The 24,722-nt window shown below is 29.3% G+C and overlaps 1 protein-coding gene across 4 annotated transcripts in view; it reads left to right on the plus strand.

Annotated features, from left to right (window-relative positions):
• The window catches only part of LOC107452128 (potassium voltage-gated channel subfamily KQT member 1), a 100,315-nt gene that overhangs the window by 23,704 nt on the left and 51,889 nt on the right, over nt 1-24,722 (plus strand). Inside the window, exon 1 of one of the 4 annotated variants that reach the window (XM_043039162.2) lies at nt 17,410-17,529. The exons of 2 other annotated variants lie outside the window; for them this stretch is intronic. In XM_043039162.2, coding sequence (XP_042895096.1) covers nt 17,522-17,529 — 8 coding nt within the window. In that variant the 5' untranslated portion in view covers nt 17,410-17,521. Of the gene's footprint in view, nt 1-17,409; nt 17,530-24,722 lie in introns of those variants that run through there. One more of the 4 variants, XM_043039157.1, reaches the window with a different exon arrangement.

Genomic DNA, 24,722 nt, shown 5'->3' on the forward strand with positions numbered 1-24,722 from the left:
AAATGGATAATTACGTAACTTTTAGGATTGTTTCGTTATTTACACTGAATTGTTATGGATTCTTATTAAGTGCACAATAGCGCGTTTTCTAAACAATTTGCCAGCTGCAAGGTTACATCAATGAATTGCTGTTTGCCACAACCTACTTAAATAGGATTAGATTTTTAAGTAAAATCAAGAATAGTAGGGCTATTTTAACTCTTTCCATATACTTTGTCAAAGGTTGTGGCATTTAAAATTAGTAAGAGCAAAAGAGAAATTTTCGTTTGCTTTAGAAACGTTTTTATATTCTGGGGTGACAATGACCATGACCTTGGAGAATGGCATGGCACTACATAGCATTACCTGTCATAACATAAGAAAACATTCCGAGAAATATTATTACATTGGGGCAAAACGTAACTTATCTATGCCTTAAAATCGTTCAATGAAAAGTTTATCTGATTTTTTTTTTTAATAATTTTTTTGGAAGCTGTAAAAAAGAGTTGATAGATGTTGCAAAGATGATAGTTAGAAAAAATGTTGCCTTCCTTTATTTTTTTTTAGCTTTTTTTTTAATTTGTCAAAGTGTAACGATGAAACATTAAATTTTTACAAAAATAAGTTCCTTTGAAATATGTAGCACAATAAAAAGTAAGCTCATGCGATCAAATATTAAAATATATATATATATATACATATATAATAATAATGATAAAAACATTAAAAATGATACATTTTTTTTCATATTATATATTTTTGTGGTGTATTTCTTCAAATGTTGGTTATGAAACAAAATCTACTGCACTGAAATTGTAAGTTAAATTTTGCCGTTAAACTATCGAAAAAGTAACTTGAATCGAATTTCTTACCTTTCTTTCAAGTAATTATCTAGAATTATGATCGACTTTGTAATTGCTTTAATTTACAATATTCTAGAAATATCTTAATGAACCTTTAGGGCCCCCTTTAGAATTTAATAGAATTTCCAATCTTCCAATAAATAAATGATAATATTTTTTATTACTGGGGCCCAATTAAAGGGGTGTAGGTTTATTTTTGGCTACCAGGTGCCATGACCTGAAAAATACCAATGTAATTACGGGTTGAGAAATAATTACCTGATCTTTAACAAAACAGTATAACATCCTCTTTACTTCCAGGTAACGTTAATGTTTTATGATAAGCAAAGTTATAGAATCTAATGTGATTAAAACTAAAGGCTTGCTTCATTTTAGTCTTGTTTTCTTCAAAAAAAATTTTTGAATTTATTTGCCATAAGGAAGACTTTGGAATCTAACATGATAAAAGATAAGGGCTTGTTTCATTTTCAGTATACTTGTTTTTATGCTTCGATGGAAAATATAATCATTAAATTTATAATAAAGCTTTAGAATCTTATGTTATAAAAACTAAAGATTTTAAAGTAGAATTTTTTAATGTAATGATCAAATTTGCGTTATTTTATATTGTTTCAAACAATTATTTAAAGTGAATAATAAAACTTTTAGATTTAACTTAATAGCTAAAAGCCGTCACTTGTTGATTTCATTCTTAACGGAACAAATAAATTTGTAAATCACTAACAATTCACTAAATCAAAAACCCTTTATGGTCTAATGTGTTAAATATTTAAATCTTATTTCGCTTATGGATTGCTTGATTTTATATTTTAATGTAAAGTATGGCTTTATGATCTGGAATAAAATCGAAAGGCTTACTTCATTTACAGTTTGCTGTTGTTTAATAATGTAAATAATTATCTGCATATTTTTGAAGCCAAAGAAGTTTTTTGATTAATATATACCTTACCACTTCAGTTTCTTGGGATTATTTATTTAATGTAAATAGTTATTAACTAAAAATAAAGTATAAAGCTTTAGAATCTAAGTGATAAAAACAAAATGCTTACGTTATTTCTGGTCTGCTTAATTTTATATTTTGGTGGGAAAATAATTAACTTTAAAGCATAAAACTATATTCTGATGAGGAAGTTTACACACACTTTTGTGTCCCAAAATGTAATTGGTCTTAGTCTGGAAAATTTGGTTCTAATAGTTTGGTTAGGGGAGCAATCTGAAGTTTGGATAACCTAATGATAATTTTATTTTTGTTGCCTATTTCACCATATCTCGAACTTTTTAAAAAAAGTTGAAAAAATTTTTGCAAGCTTTGAAAAACAAAATTTATCCAAAGATAATTCAATGCAAAAAGAAAATTTTAGTAAATATTTATTTATATTTTATTAATAGTTTCAAACATTTTGAATTGTAATTTATACAGTTTTTTCTTCATTTTGAAGCATCTAGTTTTACATGGCAAAGCACAAAAGCTGAGCGAAATTGGTTGAATAGTTCCTGAGAAATCCAATTTTAAAGAAGTCGTATATTTAAAACTGCGTAAGCGTATCAGAGGTCACCCTCTCGAACCATTAACATGGAATTCTAGAATATGAAATCCGATCATTAAATCAAAAGTTATTCTGGTTGGTCTGGGTTTTTTTTTCTTTTCACACTGTACCACGATTTTTCTTAGTATTTTCATGTCCACCTAGAAAATGCTTTCAATTTAATTGCTTTTTAGCAAAAACAGCTAAGATTTGTTTTTCACTCGACAGGAATTTAGATTTAATTAGCTCTTTAAAAATTTACATTCTATTTCGAGATTTTTATGGTCTTTTAAAATACAACAGTAAGTTTTTTGGCTAATTTTCAATTGATTGAACAACATCTGATAATAATTTATACGTTTTTTTTTCTGAGAACTTCTGACTTAGACATTAATGGGTTTATATCAATATCGAAATATAGGGAAACTCTATATTTTCGCGAAGAAATAGAGTAAATTGACTTAAACTTTTTTTCAAATTACAATCCTACTGCTGTATAAAAGTAATAGATAAAATGTCTAGTTTTTACCTCATTTTAATCAAATATTTAAGTTCAAAAACTTTTCGAAATGTGCCCTATTTATAAAATGTATTGCTCAAAAAATTATCCAGAGAATATACTTTATTTTATAACCATCGTTGAACAGCCAATCCAAATTTTGAATTTTCGGCTACTAATCTTAAACTCCGAAACCTTGTAAGTTTCAACTCTATCTAGAAGACAATGGAAATCCTAGATCAAGTATTGGGAGAAATAGTGCCTTCGCGGAGGACTTTTTGATGGAACCCCCGTACGTGTTACATGGAAAGGAAAACCATGAAAACTTCTCACTGTTAGCCTGACAGCAAAGGGACTCTAACCCATGATCCATCTACCACTGAAGATATTTTTTCATCAGGACTAATTGGTGCATGACGGATGCGGAATTCTCATCGATCAGCCATCGCTGGGATTCGAACCCGGCTCACTTCATTGGAAGGCTAACGCTCAATCCCCTGAGCCATCACGGCTCCCAGCTGATCGTTTCTAAGCAAAATTGTTAAAGTTGAGCTAAGTTTCTCCACAAATTCCTCTCCGTTACCAGGCAACTGAAATTTAAAAAAAGTCTGCAATTTTTCCCCCAAAATGTTCTCCATAGTTGTTATGCAACGAAATGGTCCAAGAAGTTTCTCTCAAAATTACTGTAAAGTTTTTTTCTAAAAATATCAGGGGTGATTTAGCACTTTTACGCAGCATATGAAACGTTCACTTACGCATGTTTTGCACGAGCTCTGTATGAGTTTAAGTTCAAATTATGCTGCTCACAACGTGCACACCTGAAAAATCTGAAAACAATGTAGAAGTGCGAAATCTGGTTGGTTCGTTCTAATGCCACTTGCCACACGGGCAAGCCTGCTTGGTGAAACCGAGCAAATTTAAGGCAGAGAATGCGATTCTTGTTTTTCAGTGGCGCCATCTATGGCCAAGAATTCGACTTCTGCCACATACGTCACACCTGTTTATAAGTGCAAAATTTTATTATTTTAACGAAGCATCTGATACGTTCATGTACTGTTTTGTGCAAGCTCTATAGAAAACTGAGATTACTCTGAAATAACTGCGTTACACAAAATATAGTTACGTGCTGGATGATTCTGAGAATTACTAAATTTTTCTATTGTTCGATTATCTTAGTACATCAGGGTACTTTTGGGATAAAAACAAGTGTTACTCTCTATTATAGCTCTCAACTCATGCAAAATTATTAACTTTTATTTTTGTTTCAGCCCTTCAGAAGTTTGCTATTTTATTTCCCCAGTCCACATATTTATAGTAATATAATAAAAAAAATACAATTAAAAATATCTGTTTTTCGAAACTACGGAAAATGCTATCTGAGTTTCTAAGCACCTCACTCATAACTATTCGATAATTTATTTTTACTAATCTAATTTTTTTTTCTTACACGTCTTGTAGCAAACTATAAACAATGATTTTTATCATTGTCTAATACATTATATATGTTGAAACGTTATTTGAGTGATTGGGTATGTTTTTTATTGAAATCTTCTCTTGTTGATTGAAACTACTATTTTTACCCATTTCCTTTCTAGTACTTATCAGAAATAATATCAACTGAATCATATTTTTTATAATAAATGATTATGATACAGATAGTAATTGTAGCTTAGGTTCTCAAGCCACTTATATGCTCTTTATTTAGTTGAAATACCTGTAGAAAAGTAAAGCCTCCATGAATCTGAATATATTTACGAAATGAATATAGGTTTATATTTGATAAATATTTAGTAAGAGTCGTACATTCTACTTATGTTAGTTCAACATTAATTGCTAAATTTATGTCATTCAAATTAAAATTTAAAATTAGTGATGAAAGCATTATTTAGTAAAATCTTTAAAAAATGATGTAAACAATCATAGCCTCTGTAATACGTAACCATTTAACGCAGAACTTTCAATGAACTTATTTTCCATACTTTTATTTTGTATTGATTTAGGTCAATAAATGGGAAATATTATACTTAGCATTTTAATAATTTCTGATTATGAGATACAGCATGCAATAACGACGTGTTTTTCTGCCTTAAAGGTATCTTCCAAAACGGCTCACTTCAAAACAATTTCTTCAAATTTGCGCTTATTTAGGTCTAAAAAAAGTTATTCTTCGTTGAAATTTCTTTACATCTATATGCGAAAATTTATCAATATTTTGTGAGTTAAAAAAATGTCCAACTACTTATTTTGGATTTTATATTTTAATACAAATGTAATTCCGATAAGTAACAAATTTTTTAGGCACTTTTAGGCTGTTTTTTTTTATAATTAAAAAATACCAAAATATATTTTTGCTTACAATTAGAGAGTCAGAAAAAATATGTGAAAGGAATATCAGTCCCCCATCTGCTTCAAAGGGTTAAAAGTTTATCGCTAGTATAGTTTTAACATTTCTTTAAAAATTAGAGCAATATTTTCTCATTTATACGGCATTTTTAAAATATCAGAATTTTCTTATACTTTAATGTAAGGTACTTAATCTTATGAACTTTTTAATTGCTTTAACTATATTCATACTATTTCAACTGAGAAAGCTTGACCGTAATATATTCAATACAATAAAATTCTAATTCGTTTCAATTAGGTATGCCAAATTAAAATTAATTAAAACATCATAGAGCTTTATGAATAACTTTGTAAATGTTTCTGTCACATTTAGAACTATATTTATACCTGCACTTTCAAAGTTATCATAGTCGTTCAAATAAAATTACTAACTAATTGGAGTTTTGAAGGCTAGAGTAAGCTGCCGTAGATAAACTTAGGCGAAAAGGCAAGTTTAATGATATTCGCGCAATGAGTAGGTTAATGGTGCTTAAGGTTAAACATTAGAAACGAATGCTTAATTTCTTATTCTGTTTTAAATATTCCGTGTCAATATTTAATCATAAACAATACGTAAATGCAATGTGCGAAACAAGTTAACGTCATCAAAAATTACTTCTAAATAATTTTATTTTTGAAATATATGAATGTTTAATGCTTTCTTTTTGTCCCATTTCCCAGATCTTCGATTCTAATTTACATTTTTATTAAGTTTCGTTGCTCAGCTTTTCGGTTTGTGAAATCGAACTAAACCGTGAAAGTGAAAATAATCATTGCTTCACCAAACGTATTCCAAGGTTTCCCAAATTATGATCATCACATCATTTGTAATTTATTTCAAACCTACCTGCTTCATCAAATAGGCATTATCATAGGAGCAGAACAAATGAAAGAAGTCAGTAATTATGTTTGAAAGGCATGACATAGTACAATGTCAAAAAACAATACGAATCGAAAGTTTTACTACAATAAATGCAATGCACAATGGGCCGGTATCCAAGGTTTCGTGGCCAAAATTAGTATTTCGATAAAATTTGTTTCAAAATTTGGGGGTTTTTATGTGCAGGTAAATTGAATTCATAGTTGAAATTTTGAAATACACAAACTACCCAAAGAAAACAAAATGGCGGCTGAAATATGGCGCGCAAAAATAAAAAAAATAATATAGTACGTTTAAATAATTAAATACAGCAACGAAAATATAATTTTCGTAATTTTATATTAAAAATGAAAAGCAAATTATATTTCCGAAGTAATATTACAAAATAACGCGAATTAATTACAAAATAACTCGAAAACATGAAGGAAAAAAACATAATTTTTGTTTTACGGTATATTTAGTCCACCTTTACAATACGGGCAAAATGGGGCATGTTTTTTCGAAAGGAGAAACATCAAGGATGACAACAAAAAAAAGTTGAGCTAATTACCTCGTGGAACTTTTTGGAACTAAGTTTCGAAAGTCATTCAAACATTGTAAAATGTCAAATGATAAAACATAAACTATAAGTTTGTCAGGAGTATTAACTACTCCAACAAATTGAAAAATTGTATTATAATTTCAGACTAATTACTCTGATAAGAATGTAACTGTAAGGTGAAATTCCTATATATATTTCTGAAATAAAAATTTAAAAGAAAATTTAACATATTTTTCATTACATTGTACTCTCGTCGATCCAAAAAGTAAATTATAATGTTTGGAATGATTATGAATACTTAATTTGGGCTATATTAAAACTGCCTAAACATATTTTAGTTGAAAATTTAATTTTTGACTTTTGGTCAAAGATCATGGTCTTCTGGCCCACAGTGCAATGCAATCAGCATACCTACATTTTATTCCACATAAAAATGTTCCTAGATAATATTGATTGCGAAAAAAGCACTAAAAAAGGCTTCGGATAAATTCACAGACGACACAGACATAAACGTCTGGACCTGAAAATTTAAATTTTCAGTTGGTGGCCGGTAGACTCAAGTAACTTCGTAGCCCCTTTGTCCTCAAACCTAATAGGTCGGTGACCAATATCGATAGGTCCTGCTCATTTAATAGCCACTTTTTGCTTTTTATTTTTTGCTTGGATTAAATTATATTTTTTGAAAAAAAAAATCAGATTAGAAATCTGCAGGTATACGAAGTTAATTCAACAATACAAGTGACAAAATTTAGTTAAACATATTGACTTGGCTTCGATGTGCTAGAAAATGTAAGCAATAAAACAAAAAAAAAAAATTTAAAAAAATTTTTAAAAAAATATGGGGGAAAAAGGGACTGATTGCTTATTTAGGTCTCCACTTTTCTTTGTTGACTCGCCACGCCGCGAGTGGAGAGTGATTATTTTCAGGTCTATCAACGTCTCAGCGTCTTGGGTCCACTGCGCAAATGCTATCAGCAATATCTTGGAAAATCTACGTTTTGTGCTTACGCTGAAGACGCAATACGTTCCAGCGTTCACTGTGTACCCACCCTAAGCACTCAGAAGAGTTTCATAAGCTGAAGCAGCTTAAAGAAAGATTTGAGCTTTCAAAAAAACATCTTTTATAAATATTTATGGATATAACATAATTCAGACTCAAACCTAGATTTCTATTTATAATATTTACAATAATTTTGCAAAAAGCATGCGAAAATCTCGAAATCAGCGTCCCCTGCTCTAATTTTTCCAAAGGGTTTCTTATTTGATTCCGGTCTCAATAGATCCACTGTGTCTTTTCTAAATAGGTAGAACTATTTCGCAAAAAAGGAAAAAAATCGAAATTAGGGACTGTAGAAAACACCTTACATTGTCTGAATTCATACTTTTGAAGTTCATTAAATTCGAACGTAAAATAAAATGCTTTTCTTTTTAAAAAAAATTTAAGTGTTTTTGAAAACTTCCATGAATTAACTTTTTCGAAAATAATCAAAAATTTGAAAAGATTATTTGAAAATAAGTTTTTTCTTTATTTCTTGCCAACCTTAATTGAATCGATGACTCCGAAAACCAGTCATCTCCACTTTTTTTTCAAAATTGATATTCTTGCATTTTTAAATTTAGCTGACGTAGACACATAGTATAAAAAAGGTACAAAAGGGTACCGAAAGGTATTTATGGTACAATTCATGATCTATAACTTGGTATAGCATATTTCGTGCAGTGAAATCTCAGTTTAGTTCGAAAACTTGCCATATCCTGGAGATGATTTGTTCTCGGTATTAACTTGGAACTAGGGATGGTTGACGTTGTTGCTTAAGAAATCGTTTGCATTACTAATAACTAACTAAATAACAATTAATTATTTAATTTAGATTTGTTATTTTGTTGATGTTTTTTATTATACAATGAGTAATTCAGAGGGTAGTTCTTAAGATACTATTTTTAAGAAAATAGAGGGATAAAAGTAACTATGAACTGTAAAATAGGTGACTACAAATAATATGATACTTAATTTCAAAAGCTGGTGACCGGAGAATTATAAGAAAAATACGTTATCAAAATGCTTTCATGGAAAAGAATTGTATATTTTAGCAACAATAAAAATGAAATTGAAAGTACTTCTTTTCATTGGTAGTGTGGGGATAGTAGATATCGACAATGTCAACCTTCATCTATGAAAAGATACCACATCATAGAATCGAGTTAACGCGTCTTATATACTAGTAAATTGGAATTGCGTTTTTGTAGTGGTAGACACACTACAGCACTCCCCCACCAGAATTATAGCTGTGATAGAATTCGATGAACAGATATCACTAGTTGATTCATTGCTGTTTTGTGAGAAGCCGGGAGAACTGTATTAAGATCACCGTAGTTTTGAATGCTGATCGTGAGAGCTGTATTAAGTTCACGGCCGTTGTTGCTCCTGTGTTGCTATTAGCAGTCGAGTGCATGCAAGCCGACGTGTGATCGAGACTGAGTAGCAACAGCGCGAGGAGGTGGATAATGTCGCACTCACAAGTCAACTGTTCAATGTGGACCATCCACCTAAGTAGGGGTGTTCAGAGCGAAGTAGGAGCTTCTAGAAAGGTAGGCATGGTCACGTCACGTCCGAGGGCCACCAATTTGAGGAGAGTAGATATCGACAATGTCAACCTTCATCTATGAAAAGGTACCCCATCATAAAATCTAGTTAACACGTCTTGTATACTAGTAAATTGGAATTGTACAGTAGATTATGCACACTACAGTAGATTATGCTAATTAATATTTGCGCTGTGCAAGGAAATACCCTTAAAAAGTGGCACCATAATCAGTTAAGGAAGCATATTTTGGAATAGTTGCTATAAACAGCAAGAAAATTGCTGACATCAAAAAAGTTTTTACAAGATGAACCAAACGTGTTTTCGTCTTTCTATGAATAAATTTGTAAGAGGGTAGAGCAGAGATAGTCAAAATCCAAAAGATTGTTGAATCGGCTCGAATATAAGTGAATGTGTAGCTTAATACTTAAAGTGTTGATTTCATTTCTAAATGACAAATTAATATTTTCGCTGGTTAAAAATATTGTATAGTATTCGTTTTGAAGTTTTATCGAAAGACCGGTCATCTCAAAGTTCTAATTATTTTTTAAACTAAAAAATTATGTGACATTATCTCAAGATTTCAACAGAATATTTTGCAACCAAACATATTTTAATATCAGAAAATAAAAAAGAGCTCTATATACAGGGGTCTTTTTAGAAGAAATTTGGGTCTGTTAATGGACCCTTCACAAAATATCTTTTCATAAAAACGGACCCTTCACAAAATATCTTTTCATAAAAACGGACCCTTCACAAAATGATTTTTCTTTTAATCGGACCCTTCACAAATTTTTTTATCTTCATTATTATTTTGTTAATCGAATAAACCCTTTCCAGGGCAGAAAACAAGAAAGATGTAAACGAACTAAATTTTGTCTTCCGCAGACGCATCTTCCTTTATTCGTCTGAAATGAATATTCTGCTTTCAGCAGTATAGGCTAAATACCAAATATTTGTATGCTGCATCTCTAATTTAGAAGCAGCAATTGCTGTTTATTTTTGAAAATTTAATTTTTTTTATTATAGTTTTACAGTGTTGAGCATAATCTTGTATTTATTTACAATTTAAAAACTCCTTGAAAAAGGTTTTTGCAATAACCGGAACCTTTTTGCACAAATTCGTAAAAGCGGACCCTGGTCGAAAGAATGTGAGTAATTTTTTCACAATTTCACGAAAAACGGACCTTTCACAAAATGTCTGGACAGACCCCTGATATATCAAACGGATACTTAACTATTCAGTTTTTTGTCCCTGCTGTAAAAGTAGTTTTTTTGGAGACGACAGGTTTTCGAACTCATGGATTTAATTGATCCCAATGTCTTCTCAATATTCTGTGTTCAAAATAAAAAATAACTATATAATAAACTTCAAAATAAACCACTCTGAAAACCCCTTTAAAAAAAATTCTGAAAACACGCCTTTAAAGTTCATTATTTTTGATCCACCGTTTTTTTTAACTAATATTAGTGACCTCAAAAACATATCCATTCCATTTAAAGAGTTTGTGGTTTTGGGGCTCACTGTTAACTATTTAATGGCTTTGTTTATCAAAACTTATTATGAATTACCTGGTCAGATATTACTAAAAATAGTTTAACTTATTCACAATTAGAAACTAAGTTTTTTAAGTGCCTGATCATTAGAAAAAATTATTTTTTATCTTTATCTTATCCTAAATAAAACTATAAAAATTTTGCTTACGGTAACAATTCTTAATCTAAAAAGGTTCTTGTGCATTTTTTTTTACCGGAAATTATATGAAGAACAATCATTTCTGTTCTTAAGGCGGTACATTAAATTATAGAGACATTTAGTATTTTCTGTTTCTTTGCTTCAGGTATTAGCAATCAACTTGTTAGTGTGCTATGAAAAAATGTTGCAAAAAATACTCGCATTTGTAAATTAACCTGATGAACTCATAGCTTCGAAAACAATGATTACCATTGCGACATAACAAGATGTCACGCCCATGTTTTTACGCTTTGGGCTCACAGATAAAAAAAAATCAACTTAGACGAAGCAAGAAAAGATCTGATAATTATCATTCCAAATAAATGTCATCCCAGTAGGCCAATGGGTAAAGCGAATAATATAAAAAACTATTGCTAAATAAAAACTTAAGTTGGACATCCTGCAACAATGAAATGTAGCTAGTGATTTTGCATAAAATAGATGCTTTGGATTTTTTATACAATTCCAGCTAAGTTTGAAATTTTTCATCCTGAAAAATGAATATCTAGGCTTTGTACCTCCATAACTAGTAAATGAGTTATCAACAATCGTATAATGCTCAAAAAAATAAGCGGACAGTCCTGAATAACTTCTGATCTATTGATCGGATCTTCGCGTTCTAGGACTCAACCTAAATGGTTCGAGGGGATAACCTCAAATATGCTAACTAATTAGTGCAGACGATATTTTAAGTAATGAAATCGGGCACAAAAACGTACATTCTTGGAATAAACATACCTTTTTTCGGCGGATTCGTATTTCTGACTCTCAAAGTATAGTAAGAAGCCATTATCTGGGAAATATGGTCCCAATAATTTGTTCAAAAAAGCTGAGCAAAGTTTGGACCTCTTAGTGTTAATTTTATTTTTTACATATTTTGCAGCACATCTCGAGCTTTTTTAAGCAAATTGAAACATTTTTCCATATAATTAAAAAATTTGTTTATCCAAAGATAATTTCACGCAAAAAATAAATTTTAGTAACTTTGTATTTTGCTATTTAAAGTAGCTTTTTTTAATTTGTGCAAAGCACACCTTTAACATCTGCCAAGAATTTAAACTAATTTTCACCATATTTCAATTTTTAAGTGAAATATGTATTATATTTTCTTAAGTCACGGTAATTTGTTAGAAAATTAATTGTTTTTAATTCGCAGTTTATTAGTCTAATAATTAGGTACAGCTCAACTCTGATTTACGGTTAAATATCCAGAGTTAAATTGATTTTGCCTTCCATTATATACAAATAAATCGAACGATTTTTCTCGTGGTGAAACTTTTAAGAGTGTTTACAAAATTGATTTTGTCTTCGACGATACAAAAATAATTCAATGGTTATACGTATAAACTGCCTCTTTGTTCATTGTTCATTGTCTTGTTATGAAGCTCTTAATGTGCTTGCAAAATTCTGCAAATCCTGGCCACCAGTCTAACGTTTTTAATTCTCTACCACTTATTAATTTATTTATTTTTTGCTGTCAACAAATTGATTAGTAGTCCCTGTTCATAATACAAATGTTATTTTTTAAAAAAATGATAAATTTTAAATTTTTAAAGGTGGAATTTTTTTGAAATAGCTTTATCATAACCTTGCGTAAAAAGTATTCATTCCTTCGATTTAATATTTACATAGCCGTATACATAAAATTCAGGATTTGTTTTCTTTGCATTAAAAAAAATGTGTTGCAACTTACTCAGAAAGTATAACAACTGCGAACATATGTTCTCATTTTCATGCATTTACGCATTAATCGAGCACATTTTGTACGGACCATTTTTCTCAGAAAACTAAGAAATGTCTTGGAAAAAAAACTTTTTCCAGGAATTGCTCTAACAATTTGCATTTTATAAAATGTGAAAAAGCATAGTTTTTCTGAATCTCATACGTGAATAGGTACACCGTTTAAACCAATTATTTTTGATTATCAAATAGCATTTATTATTTTGAGTATTATCTTATACCTTTTAAATTAACTTTATTCCTTTTACTTTATTTTATTTTATTCCTTTAAATTAACATGGTAATGAATTCACACAGTGCGCATAAAAAATGAACCACCCTTAACTTTTGATCGAATGCTCGGATTTTCACGTACAAAGATTCGAACATAATTGTTCGAGGAGTAATCTCAAATATGCTAATTAAATTGTGCGGACGATATTTTAAGTTATGAAATCAGACGGATAAAACTACTTACTTTGAATAAACATACCCTTTTTGCGACAGATTTAAAATCCTTGCCCTCAAAAATTAGGAGATAGTCGAGATCTTGGAAGTATATTGTTAATAGTTTGATCACGAGAGAAGTCTAAAGTTTGGACCTCTTAAAGTTAATTTTACTTTTTATGTTTTACTTTCTGAGTCTTGTAAATTAAAGAAATTTCAATGATGAATAACTGTTTATCTTAGAGCTAAATAACTGCAAATTTGAAGAAACTTATTTGAAAGTGAGCCGTATTTACAAGATTTTACTTTTAACACAAATGAAGACACCGGTATTTCATTTGCATTTCAGAACTTTAAATTGTTAAAAATCTAAATATAATATTTTTTACTTATTTTGTCGTAAATTAAGAAAAAAATATTTTAAAAAAAGTATTAAAAATATGTTTAACCCTTTGACGCAGACTTTTTATTAACTTGTAAAATTCCGCAGTTTAAATTTTCTTTTATTGTTAAAACAGCAAATATACATGAAAAAAAGTTTTAATAAAATAGACACATCTTGTATATCCAATTTGTTATTCTATTATTTTGGGTCCTATTACATTTATAACAAATTTTTACTTAGTTTTGTTACACACAAATTTAACGAGAATGACGAGGTTGTTTTGGTTTGCGAATCGTGATATTTGTCTTGCGTTTGGATAGTGATGCCTGTTGGTTTCTGTCGTGAATTTGTTTTGATGAATAATGGACAGGAACGTGACACGTTAAATGCGGACTTCCTTTTTATACTACACACTCAATGTTTCACTTGAACGATGAAAGCAAAAATTGATTCACAACAAAAAAAGAGCGAAAAATCATTTTCTTTTCCATATTTTTTCGCAAAAATATTAATCTAGAATGTTTCATATATCTTTTTAATTATAAATGCGTCCTACCTTGTCGTCAAGCACAAAGCTCAAAACAGTTTGCTATCCTTTGGAACAACGGTTCCCAAGTGTTCTACAGAACCTATAGTTCCGCTGAAGAAGTAAACTAGTTCCGAGAGTTATAATTTTAAGTTTTTTGTTTTCTTTAAACCTATAATTTAGATCCATTATTTACTTAATATCTTGGTTGCCTTCACGATATTATTTAAAGCAAGATACCAATAAAAAAGTAGCACATTTTTTGGAGAAAAAGAGCAATTTTTCAAATGTATCGAATAGACTACGAAAAAGATATGAATTTACACAATATAGCATTAATATTTTCCATCACACTTTTAAAACCAAAAAAAAAATAGCTAGATTGGTAACAAAAAATTTATATCTGTTATTAATTTTTAAATTTTTTAGCAGTTTATTTTAGCTCTTATTTTAACAATACCATAATTTGGCTTTTTTAATTGATTTTCAGCTTATGTTTATGCAACAAATTCGTAGCAAATTAATAGATTCAGCTCCAGGACTGCGAATTTAACTATAGGATATAAAACCTAATTTAATATTAATGATAAAACGATGAAAAAATGTCATTCTTCTTATTAAATATTTTCAAAATAAAGTAGTCTTTGCTAGATTAATACGTGCACAATTTTCTTCATAGACTTTAATCATAAAGTCAAAATTCTGACGAAATAATGTTGATCATTTAGGGTTCCATAGCCAAAAACGATTTGGCAACCGCTGCTCTAGAGTATTAAGGTTTTTACTTTGTGTAGTACGTTTGGTATTAACTGCTCTCAAGCTTTCTCTTCTTAAAGATTACCTTTTTCTGGTAAAAACAGTTCCTACATTTCCGGTCTTCTTTAGAGTGCATAGCATTTTTTGTTAAACTTACCTAGATTACGTAATACCGTTTACATTTGGCGCAGTATAGCAGAGTTTAACTTTAGTAAAATTGAACTAGACATTCAGCTTACTGACATGATGCACAGATAGTATGCTAATACGTTTGCCATAATAGAGGTGTATAAACTTTTTACAATGTTTCTAAAAATTATGAAGGATTTAATGATATTATTGCACAATCTGATCAATTTTTGACAAACTGAATTAAATTTGAAACACAGTATTTAAAATTTCAGTTTAAATTTTTAACCAACAGGAAATAGAAATATTGGTTTACATTTAAAGAAATAAAATTAAACTTTAAAAATAAAGTAATATCTAAAAAATACAATGCATAAGTATTAAATTTTTGTTACGACATTAAAATGAAATTGTGCAATATTAGTTCAGCCACGTGAACCGGATGTTTGACTTATTAAGTCTTTTAATTCGTGGTATTGTAATATTCAAATTACAGAAACAAACGAACTTGCCAACATTTCAATACAAAAATAATTCATTTTGAAAATAGATTGATCATTCATTGCGAAGCATATGTCAGAATTCAAAATAATGTTTTTTTATTATTTTTAAGAAATCTTTTTTAAAAAGTTGTGTTAGGTATCTTCGTTTAAAGGAAATGGTAATAAATTAATATTTATAAATGTCATTTCACTTTGATTTTTTTTTGTCAATTTTTATATGTAAATTGAGAAATCAACTTTTAAATATGCGACTTACGAAAGTTACGAAACCAGGGGTTGCGAAAGTCACGAGTTACGAAACCAGGCCCGAAAACGTACTAAAAAACATACTTTTTTTTATTAATGGGTTCGAATTTTTTTCTCAAAACATAAGTGATAGCTACAATCTGGGAAACATTTCTTCTTAGTTTAGTCTGGGGAGAGACCCTAAGTTTGGTTCCCTTAATTTTAATTTTACTTTTTTCGTGATATCTGAAGAACTTTTTAAACGAATTGAAAAATTCGTTTAGCCAAAGATAATTCCATCCAAAAAATAACTTTTTAAATATTTTTATTATTTTATTTAAAAAAAATTTTGAATTATAAGGTAGACAATTTTTTCACACCATTTTTAAAAATATAATTTTACATGGCACCAAGCAAAATTTGAGCAAAATAAAAAATCGAATTTTTTATGTAAGACATTTTATTTAAATTGTCAGAAACTATTCGATCGATTTCGTGCAAATTTTGTATTTTGTAATTTTGAATTGCATGCCTTAAAAATGTAAAAATTTGAACGCCTTACATTAAAAATGTTTGCGACTTTGATTAAATAAGAATATAAAAATAATAATAATCCTTATCAAATATTATTTTTACTCAGAATTCTCTTCGAATAAATGAATTTTATAATTTTTGGTACAAAATTTTATATTCGTTAGAAGTAAAGAAATAAAATTTTGTGCCAAATGGTACGATGGTTCTGTACGATGGTATGTATGTTTTCCTGCCTTAATAATTGATATTCCCTGCATATTTTCATATATTTAGATTGTTTAAAACCTGGGGCCGCCGAAAAAAAAAGCATGTTCATTCAGAACAATTTAAAATATTGTCTGCTCTAATTACTCTAATTAGCATATTTAAGATTAGGCCCTAGTGGCTTGAGATTGAGTGAAGATCTGATCATTCAATCAAAAGTTATTCAAATTTTTCACTTCCTTTTACCTTGGACACTGAATCCTAGAGTGAAATGCTGAAACTGGGTGCGATTTCGAAACCGTTTCGAAATCTCGTGAATTTTAAAAAATTTAAAATATCTAAATAATCAAGACTTTTTTAAAAATGACGGTTATTTTGTTCTTCATCGTGTGCTCATGTCGAGAGGTGTGTTAAGAAAATAGAAACCGAATATTTAAAAAATAATGCGAAAATAAAACAGAATATTTAAAAATGAAAAGGGGAAGGCTCGTTGCTATTTTCTCTAAACAACATATGAATATAACTAAAATTACATAATATAAACAAAATACCAGAAATGAAATTAGTATTCATTATGCTTATTATTTCTTCGTCCTTCTATATAAACTAACCGAAACTTGCTAACTAACAAACTAATAAATTTCGAGGAAAATATATATAATTCCATCAAATGAAGTTTTTTTTAATAATAGTTTTGACGTTTATATTAAACTTAATTATCTATATACGCACATTCCATTATGTATGCATAAAATACCTGAAATTATACTTATCATCCCGAATTTAATTTATTCAAAATAAAGTAATTTATCACAATTATTAATTACTTGTTTTACAAGGTCATTATCAACAAAATTTCTTCAGGAAATTCAAGATTTTGTTCGTTTTTCGAGAAGGCGTGATGTTTTATTGACAGATCGGACACCTGTGATTGGTGTCACCTGGTCACGTGAACTCATCAGAGTCGTAAGCCGAAAAGTTTCTGAATCAGCCGGTCAGTCTAGTTTTGTTATTAATGTGATCTGGACTAATATGTTCTTGTTTTCATCTTTTTGTTAAGAGAGGATGTCGGCGAAGTTAAATCGCGCCCCATCGTCATACAGAAGATGGTCGTGTAAGAAAATTTTATGTAATCTTAAAATACATTTTTAATTTAAAAAGGAATTAATTTACAATTATTCTGCTTTTGATTTTAATATGTAATTAAAAAAGTCATTTAAATTATGCTGATACAACTTTGCAATCAATGTTACAGTAATTTCATTTTTGCATCGATTTTTGATTCTTTTCTGATCATTAATCTATATGAATCTGTTTGTTGCATATTGATAATGTATACTGATAATGAACAATTGTATAATATCTAACAGATACTGTTTTCCGGATGCATCCGATTTTCAGTTTAACCCTTTAACGCAGATGGGACACCGGTGTCCCTTTTTATATATTTTCTGAAGCTCTAATTACAAGCAAAAGTGTATTTCAGTATTTTTTAATTACAAAAAATAGTCGAATATTTACTAAAAATAATCTGTTATATTATTGGAACTATTTTTGTACTAAAATATAAAATCCACAAAAGAAGTAATTTTAATTTTTTTTTTGTTCATATTCTAAAATTTATCAATAATTGATTTTGCAAATTAAAGAAATTTCAATGATAAATAACTGTTTCTCTTTAATCTAAATAAGTACAAATTTGAAAAATCGTTTGAAAGTGAGCCGTGTTATTGTATTTCTTAACCATAAATTATTAAAATGCAAAATATAATATATTCACCTATTTTGACCTTAAAATAACAGAAAATTATGAAAAATGTCTGAAAATTATGTTGAATAAAAATTTTGTGTCAAAGGGTTATAGGAATCCTTTGGGAACATTTTGTTTGTATTAGAATTAATACTTCTTAAAATTGAGAATTAGTTATTTCTTAAAGGTTAATATTTACTACTCTAATTTTAAGTTTATGGTTAATATAGGTTAAAACTAAATATAATTTTGATGCAATATTTTATCAAAATTTCAAGTTTCTGTAAAAATTTACCAGCTCATATTATTTAAAAAAAGAAGTTGAAAGAAGTTAAAACAAAAAAAAATTTCTTAAATTATTTTATAAACATTTTAATTAAATCTTAACAAATAATTCTCGAATTTAAAATACTAAATTCATGTTGTCATAACAGTTAATAATTAAAATTTAATTAAACTGAAATTTTTGCTTTTAATATGCGGAGTCAAAAAGCATCTTTTTTCTTTTCAAAAAAAAGTGAAAAAAGGTTTTGAAATATATAAAAGAATTCATGATTGTTACAAATTATTTTCTAAATTCTATTGCAATATAGTAAATATTAATTTTCTGTCAAGGCAAGTAAGAAATAGCTATGAACTCAAAGTCAAATTTTTCATGCATAAAACCGGAATAATCAAGGTCAAATCATCCCGAAACATTATTTTTTTAAAAAAATTTTAAAATAACAATTTCTGGATTAAAAACAAAACGACACTCCTTCAAGGAGTTAAGTTTTTGAAGATCTTTAAATTTATTAAAACATCCTCATCAATTGAAAAATTTTAAAATACCAAATGCTATAAAAGTATTGATTTAAAATTTAAAAAGTCGAAAACTTACATTTATTTTACATTATATTTTAAGTAAATTAAATTGCTTTTAATGTATGTTTTTTAATTTAATTAACTTGTCAATTTTGCTACATTTTTAATTTAAAAAATTTAAGACAATAAATTTTAAATTCCCAAATTTTAAAAATTTCACCAAAATTAGTTTAAATTTGCAAAATACGGATAAAAAATTTTTAGGTTTATGAAACTTAGTTAAAATTTGTTTAAATTTAATGTATTGTTAGAGAAGCTGTCAAATAAGCTGCTTCTAAGCTTAATATTAAAAATAAAAAAATTGCTTTTTTAACTCCGTAACAACCATAAAATTCAGAGAACGGAAATCATTATTTTTAAGATTATGTTGAACGCATTTGGCATTTTAATAAGCTTCTCAGTTTTCTGAATTTTAATTTTAAGGAAGATTTTATAGATGCTTTAAATCTTAACTAGCTAGCTTCCCGTAGTGTGTATAGAATTCGTAATATATGAATACACTATAGGGAATTATAATTTTGACAAAATAAATTTAAAATTTATTAAATTCGTGTTGATGAACATGAATGATTTTAAAATTACTTCTATTTTATAATTTGAATAATTATCAGCACATTTGCATACGTAAAGATTCTAAATTCCAAAATTAAATGTCTTTTAACGGAAATGTAATTAATATTATAAGATAAGGTAAATTAGGAAGAAAACTAAACAACAACTTTATTTAAAAGTGAAACAAAAGCAGTTTGGAAGCATACTTCATAATTTTCTTTATTGAAATCGAGCTAGAAACATGTTCATCGTATGGGGTGTAAAAAAAGTAAACAATCGATAAATCGGTATTAATTAGCACTACAAAATCTGGTACAACAATGAAAAGCAATCTTACAATGCAATTAATAAAGCTGAAATAATTGCAATATTTTTTTTCATTTATTATTTTAATCTTATGGGGATTTACGTTAAGCAGAACACGTTTATAGAAGTGCAAGTCATTTAAATAACGATTACACTGTATATAGTATTTATAGCATCATTCTACACCTTTCAATTTTTATAATCGCCTGCACACATAGATTTTCCACAATAAAGGAATTTTCATTTTAGAAAATGTTGACGTTTTTTTACCTTTGCACTGTAAAAAAAGGGATCAACAAATTTCAGGAAACATTCTTCATTTTTGACAAAAAAACCGTTTCTTGGTAGTATATGCTCTGAGCGAAATAACTATCATCACTTCTACGAAGAAACGAATTTCATCTGGTAAAGAAATATTTCATCGTTCAACCCACATTCGTTTTTCTCATAATGCACTGCGATGGGGTTGCTAGTGGAGGAAACATTTTCGTCACACATTTAAGAGTTCGCGTTTTGTCCCAAATCACGTGCTTTTGTGAGGAAATATATCTCAAAATTAACAAAATGCTCAAAGATTGCTGAATTGTTAAAAATTAAAATTTTATTTCAGAGTGTGGGCTTACAAGATTTACTGCAAGTATTACAAATGAAGTCGGCAGTTTTCAAAATATATTCCAATTATCCATATATATTAAAACGTGATTATGATCCTAATTTGTTCACTTGACGTTAAAATTGGACGTTTTTTTTTCTAAATTTACAAAAAGGCAAATTTTAAGAGGAATTTTTACAAAAGTAGAATCCAGTAAAACTATCCTTATTCATTTGCTTACATATTTAAAATTCCCGATATTTGATCCGTGGTGGCTGAGGGGATTGATCACTCACCTCCCAATGAGGCGACCCTGGTTCAAATTCCAGCGCATCCGTATCGCGCATAGTGCTGTCATAAAATATCCTCAATAGTAGACGAATCACGGGTTAGTCCCGTCAGGCTAACCGTAGGTGTTGTGTTTCCTATCCGTGTCACGCAAACTCGGGTTTGTTCCATTTAAAAAAGAACTTCACGAAAGGTAATTTCTCCCGATACTTGATAAAGGAGTTCCCTTGTCTTCTGGATTGGCTCCAAAATTACAGGGTAGTCGTAAACTCAAAATCGGGTCGGCTGTTCAACGACTATTATAAACTAAAGCAGCCTTCATATTTTAAATTCTCGTTATTAGGCGTAACATTGCATAAGAACAAATTTTTCAGTTTGGAAGAAATCGTGATTTGCACGCATGAGTTTAGAGATGTTGATAAACGGCGGTTAATCGCTAAATTTTAAAACAAAATTGAAACAAACTCATAAGGTAGTTACAGTTAGTTTTGGCATAATATAAATGGTTTGTCATGAAAGTTTAAAAATTGTTCATATTGCTCATATAAAGTTGATTTAATATTGCTCAAATATGCTTTTACCTTAAATAACTAAACCGGTAATCTATACCGGCCCCTTCAAGTATTGAAAATTTGTTCCAGTTTCACTCATAGTTCCTTCATAAGTAAAATGAGTTATCCGAAAATGATAAGTGCGGCTATAATACACTTCGGCTATAATACACTTCGGCTATAATACACTTCGGCTATAATACACACGGCTATAATGCACACATAATACACACGGCTATAATACTTTCAGAGATTTGCTGTAATCGTCGTCTAACAATCGAATAGTTTAGTTCCTTCATAATGAACGTTGAAGATTGGATTTGAATATTGGAAAGCTCATAGAAGACACAACTTAAAGTGCGGTAAACGAACGCAGAATATGCACTTTCAGTCCTAAAAAACGCAGAATATCAAAATACGTATGCAACAAGACTATTTGTGGAGAACATACTTTTAACATCTGCCTTTTTACCATTTTCTATCTTTTAATAGGAAATAATACTTTTTTTAGGTTTCGCTAGAGTTTCAAATAACATTTCACCCAAAAATAGAACAAGGCTTGAAGCTATATATAATTAATGAAAACAATGACGTGTGAGTTAAAAATTAGAAATCTTCAAGGAGAAATCTTAAAATTCTAAAAACGTTTTCGTTTCCTTTAATGAAATTCGACTTGCGGTAAGAACAAAATGATAAGGTTATGTAACATTTTTTGATTGGTAATTAAACATTTATGAATGAAGTTTTGAAAAAATTTTATACCGGTGAAAAAAATTTTAGGAGCTTTTTTTTCATAAAGTTTTTTAAATATGTTATTTTTGAACACAACCTGTGTATGTATCACTGATTTCATTACATCCGTTCTAATCCAGACTGGTTGTAAGCGGTCAGTCTACACGTGCGTGGCCGTTCTGTATCCTGGCAGATTTTCATGACATATTTTTTATCACCTAAGCAAGCCGTCGTGCAGTGCACGATGAAATGTCGCCAAATTTTGAGTCAAACTCGGCAATTTCATTGCGGAAACTCTTTGCATGACAAAGATGTTCTTTTGGGGGATAATTGGTTTTTAGAATGTAAAGTCTGTTGCACTGAGCAATTTATTAATGCCTTAGAGAGATCAACAAAGAGACTATTATCGGAAGGCAATTAACGATCACCACTAACGAAAATGTGACTCGTGAGTTTGAATTCTTGAAGATATTCGTTAGCGTTCGTTTATTGACAGACGATAAGCAATAAATGAAGTCTTGACCAAACATCACGGATTGATGGAAATTTCGCAATGAGAACGAGCATTGCCACTCTGCCTTCTTCACAACCTGCTTTTTGGCCGATCAAAAAATACCAACGATTCCCTAGCCATTTTCAAGCCCTGACGTGGCTCTCTTAGGAAACTTGAATTGTCTTGATAGGTGATTTACAAAGTCAAGCAGCTTAAAATAGGCTCTAAAGAACATTTTGTGAAGGGTTTATGTGTCGTCATTAATACCAAAAACCTCACTGGAAGCTAAATGCCGGAGGAATCAATTTTTAGCCTTTTTAATGTGTTATATGGATTGAATCAATGCATACTTTTTTTAATCAACTCACGTTACTTTTCGAACAAACTAAATGGGTGACCGTTCTAAATAAAATGAACTTAAAAGAAATAAAAACAGGAAAATCATTAACTTTCAGGTTTAATTGTTTTTCCTTTGATAGCCGGCGTAAAACAGCAGACCCAATAATGAGTCTACGACTAGCATTATTCAATTCTGTAGCCTTTTAATTTCAAACCCAATCCAGAAAAACGAACTCCTCAGTCAAACATTGGAACAAGCTCACCTTCATAAAAGACTTCTTGGTACTAGCCTGCATTTGCAAGGAAAACCTCACAGGGTTAGCCTAACGGTAAGGAGGTTCAAACAAACACATGATCCACCTACCTCTGAGGATATTTTATGGCAGCACTGTGGTCAGTGCCAGCTGGGTGCGGAATGTATCAGCTACCGCTGGAATTCGAACTGTACGGGAGAGTTCTATATCCTGCGAAATCGCAGCTCACATATAATTTATTACTATGAATCCGCCAGATACTTACTCACAGCCATTAATATAGATTTTTGAACAAAAAGCTCTTTTCCGTAAAGGATGTCTGTAATATGTAAGTTTTTAATCCATATCAAAAATGATAAAGGGTGCACACTTGTACAAATTAATATTTTTAGCAAAAAGGAAAACATTATCAATATTTAACCAATTACAGCAGAGAAAAGTAGATAGTAATTAATATTCAAACAGGTTTAATTGAATATTGTAGGGTGAAAATGCTTTTAATTTCCACAGGCAATCAAACCAGTTTTGTTGTTTATTGCATTTGCTTTCCTACATTGTAATTTGTCCAATTTTAATAGCGTTTTTGTTTGTTTTTACCTCTTAGAAATATTAATTTGCAACTCCCGTTCTGTATAAATATTTTTCTCTTTAAATATTCTAAAAAATACAAATTAAGGATGGTCATTACAGAACATTTTGCATATTACAAAACTTAAAGGTATGAAATTCTACACTGTCTTATATGCTAATACTTCATTTCATCTTAAGGGTATAGTGCACTCTTATTCTACTGAAAGGGGAAATATTAGGCTAAATATAAGATTAAGGCAATGGAGCCGAAATTTGTGGCTTTTAAACTTTCAACGGGTCAAATAAGTTTAGATTATTCATTTATTTTCAAATTTATTTTATGATACAACATGCTAAGCCCATTTTTCCTGTGTTTTAAATAACTTGTAGAAAAACTCTACCCATGGAATCTTCCGTAAAAAAAGCTCTCCGAAAAGAAAGGAAGGAATAGAAAAATGTGGATTTCTCAAAACTCTATTTTCGAAGACTTAGACACAAAATTTCAAACTAATGCCTTAATTTGAAAGACTAAATTTCTAAATTGTACCCAAACAAAATTTCTTTTTTGCTTATAATTCTGCCTATAACTAAAATTTCATTTTTTTAGTTCCTTATGAAATTACGAACTAAATTTTATAAGAACCTATACCTATAGGTATACCTATAGGTATACCTATAGGTAATAGGTATACCTATAACTATACCTATAACAAAATTTTCATTTTTTTAAATTCCTTATAAAATTTCAATAATTTTTGGAGTATTAAAGATCGGTGCGAAAAGATCTGTACTCTGAGTTTGAGAAACTGTGCTAGGGTAGCTGTTTTTTGAATACCCTAAAAAAAGATTTATAATGACTAAATTATCAAAATTTTACATGAAAAGTACTTAAAATATTCTTCAAATATAAGTGTCGTTCATTCTAACTTAGGTTTAAAATAAAATTATTTTTATTTAAAAATATTTCGAAAATACAGTAGTCTTCCTACAACGAAGAGCATTCAAATTCTCCATAT

The sequence above is a fragment of the Parasteatoda tepidariorum genome, chromosome 4 (assembly GCF_043381705.1).
Source record: "Parasteatoda tepidariorum isolate YZ-2023 chromosome 4, CAS_Ptep_4.0, whole genome shotgun sequence".
Lineage (NCBI taxonomy): Eukaryota > Metazoa > Arthropoda > Arachnida > Araneae > Theridiidae > Parasteatoda > Parasteatoda tepidariorum.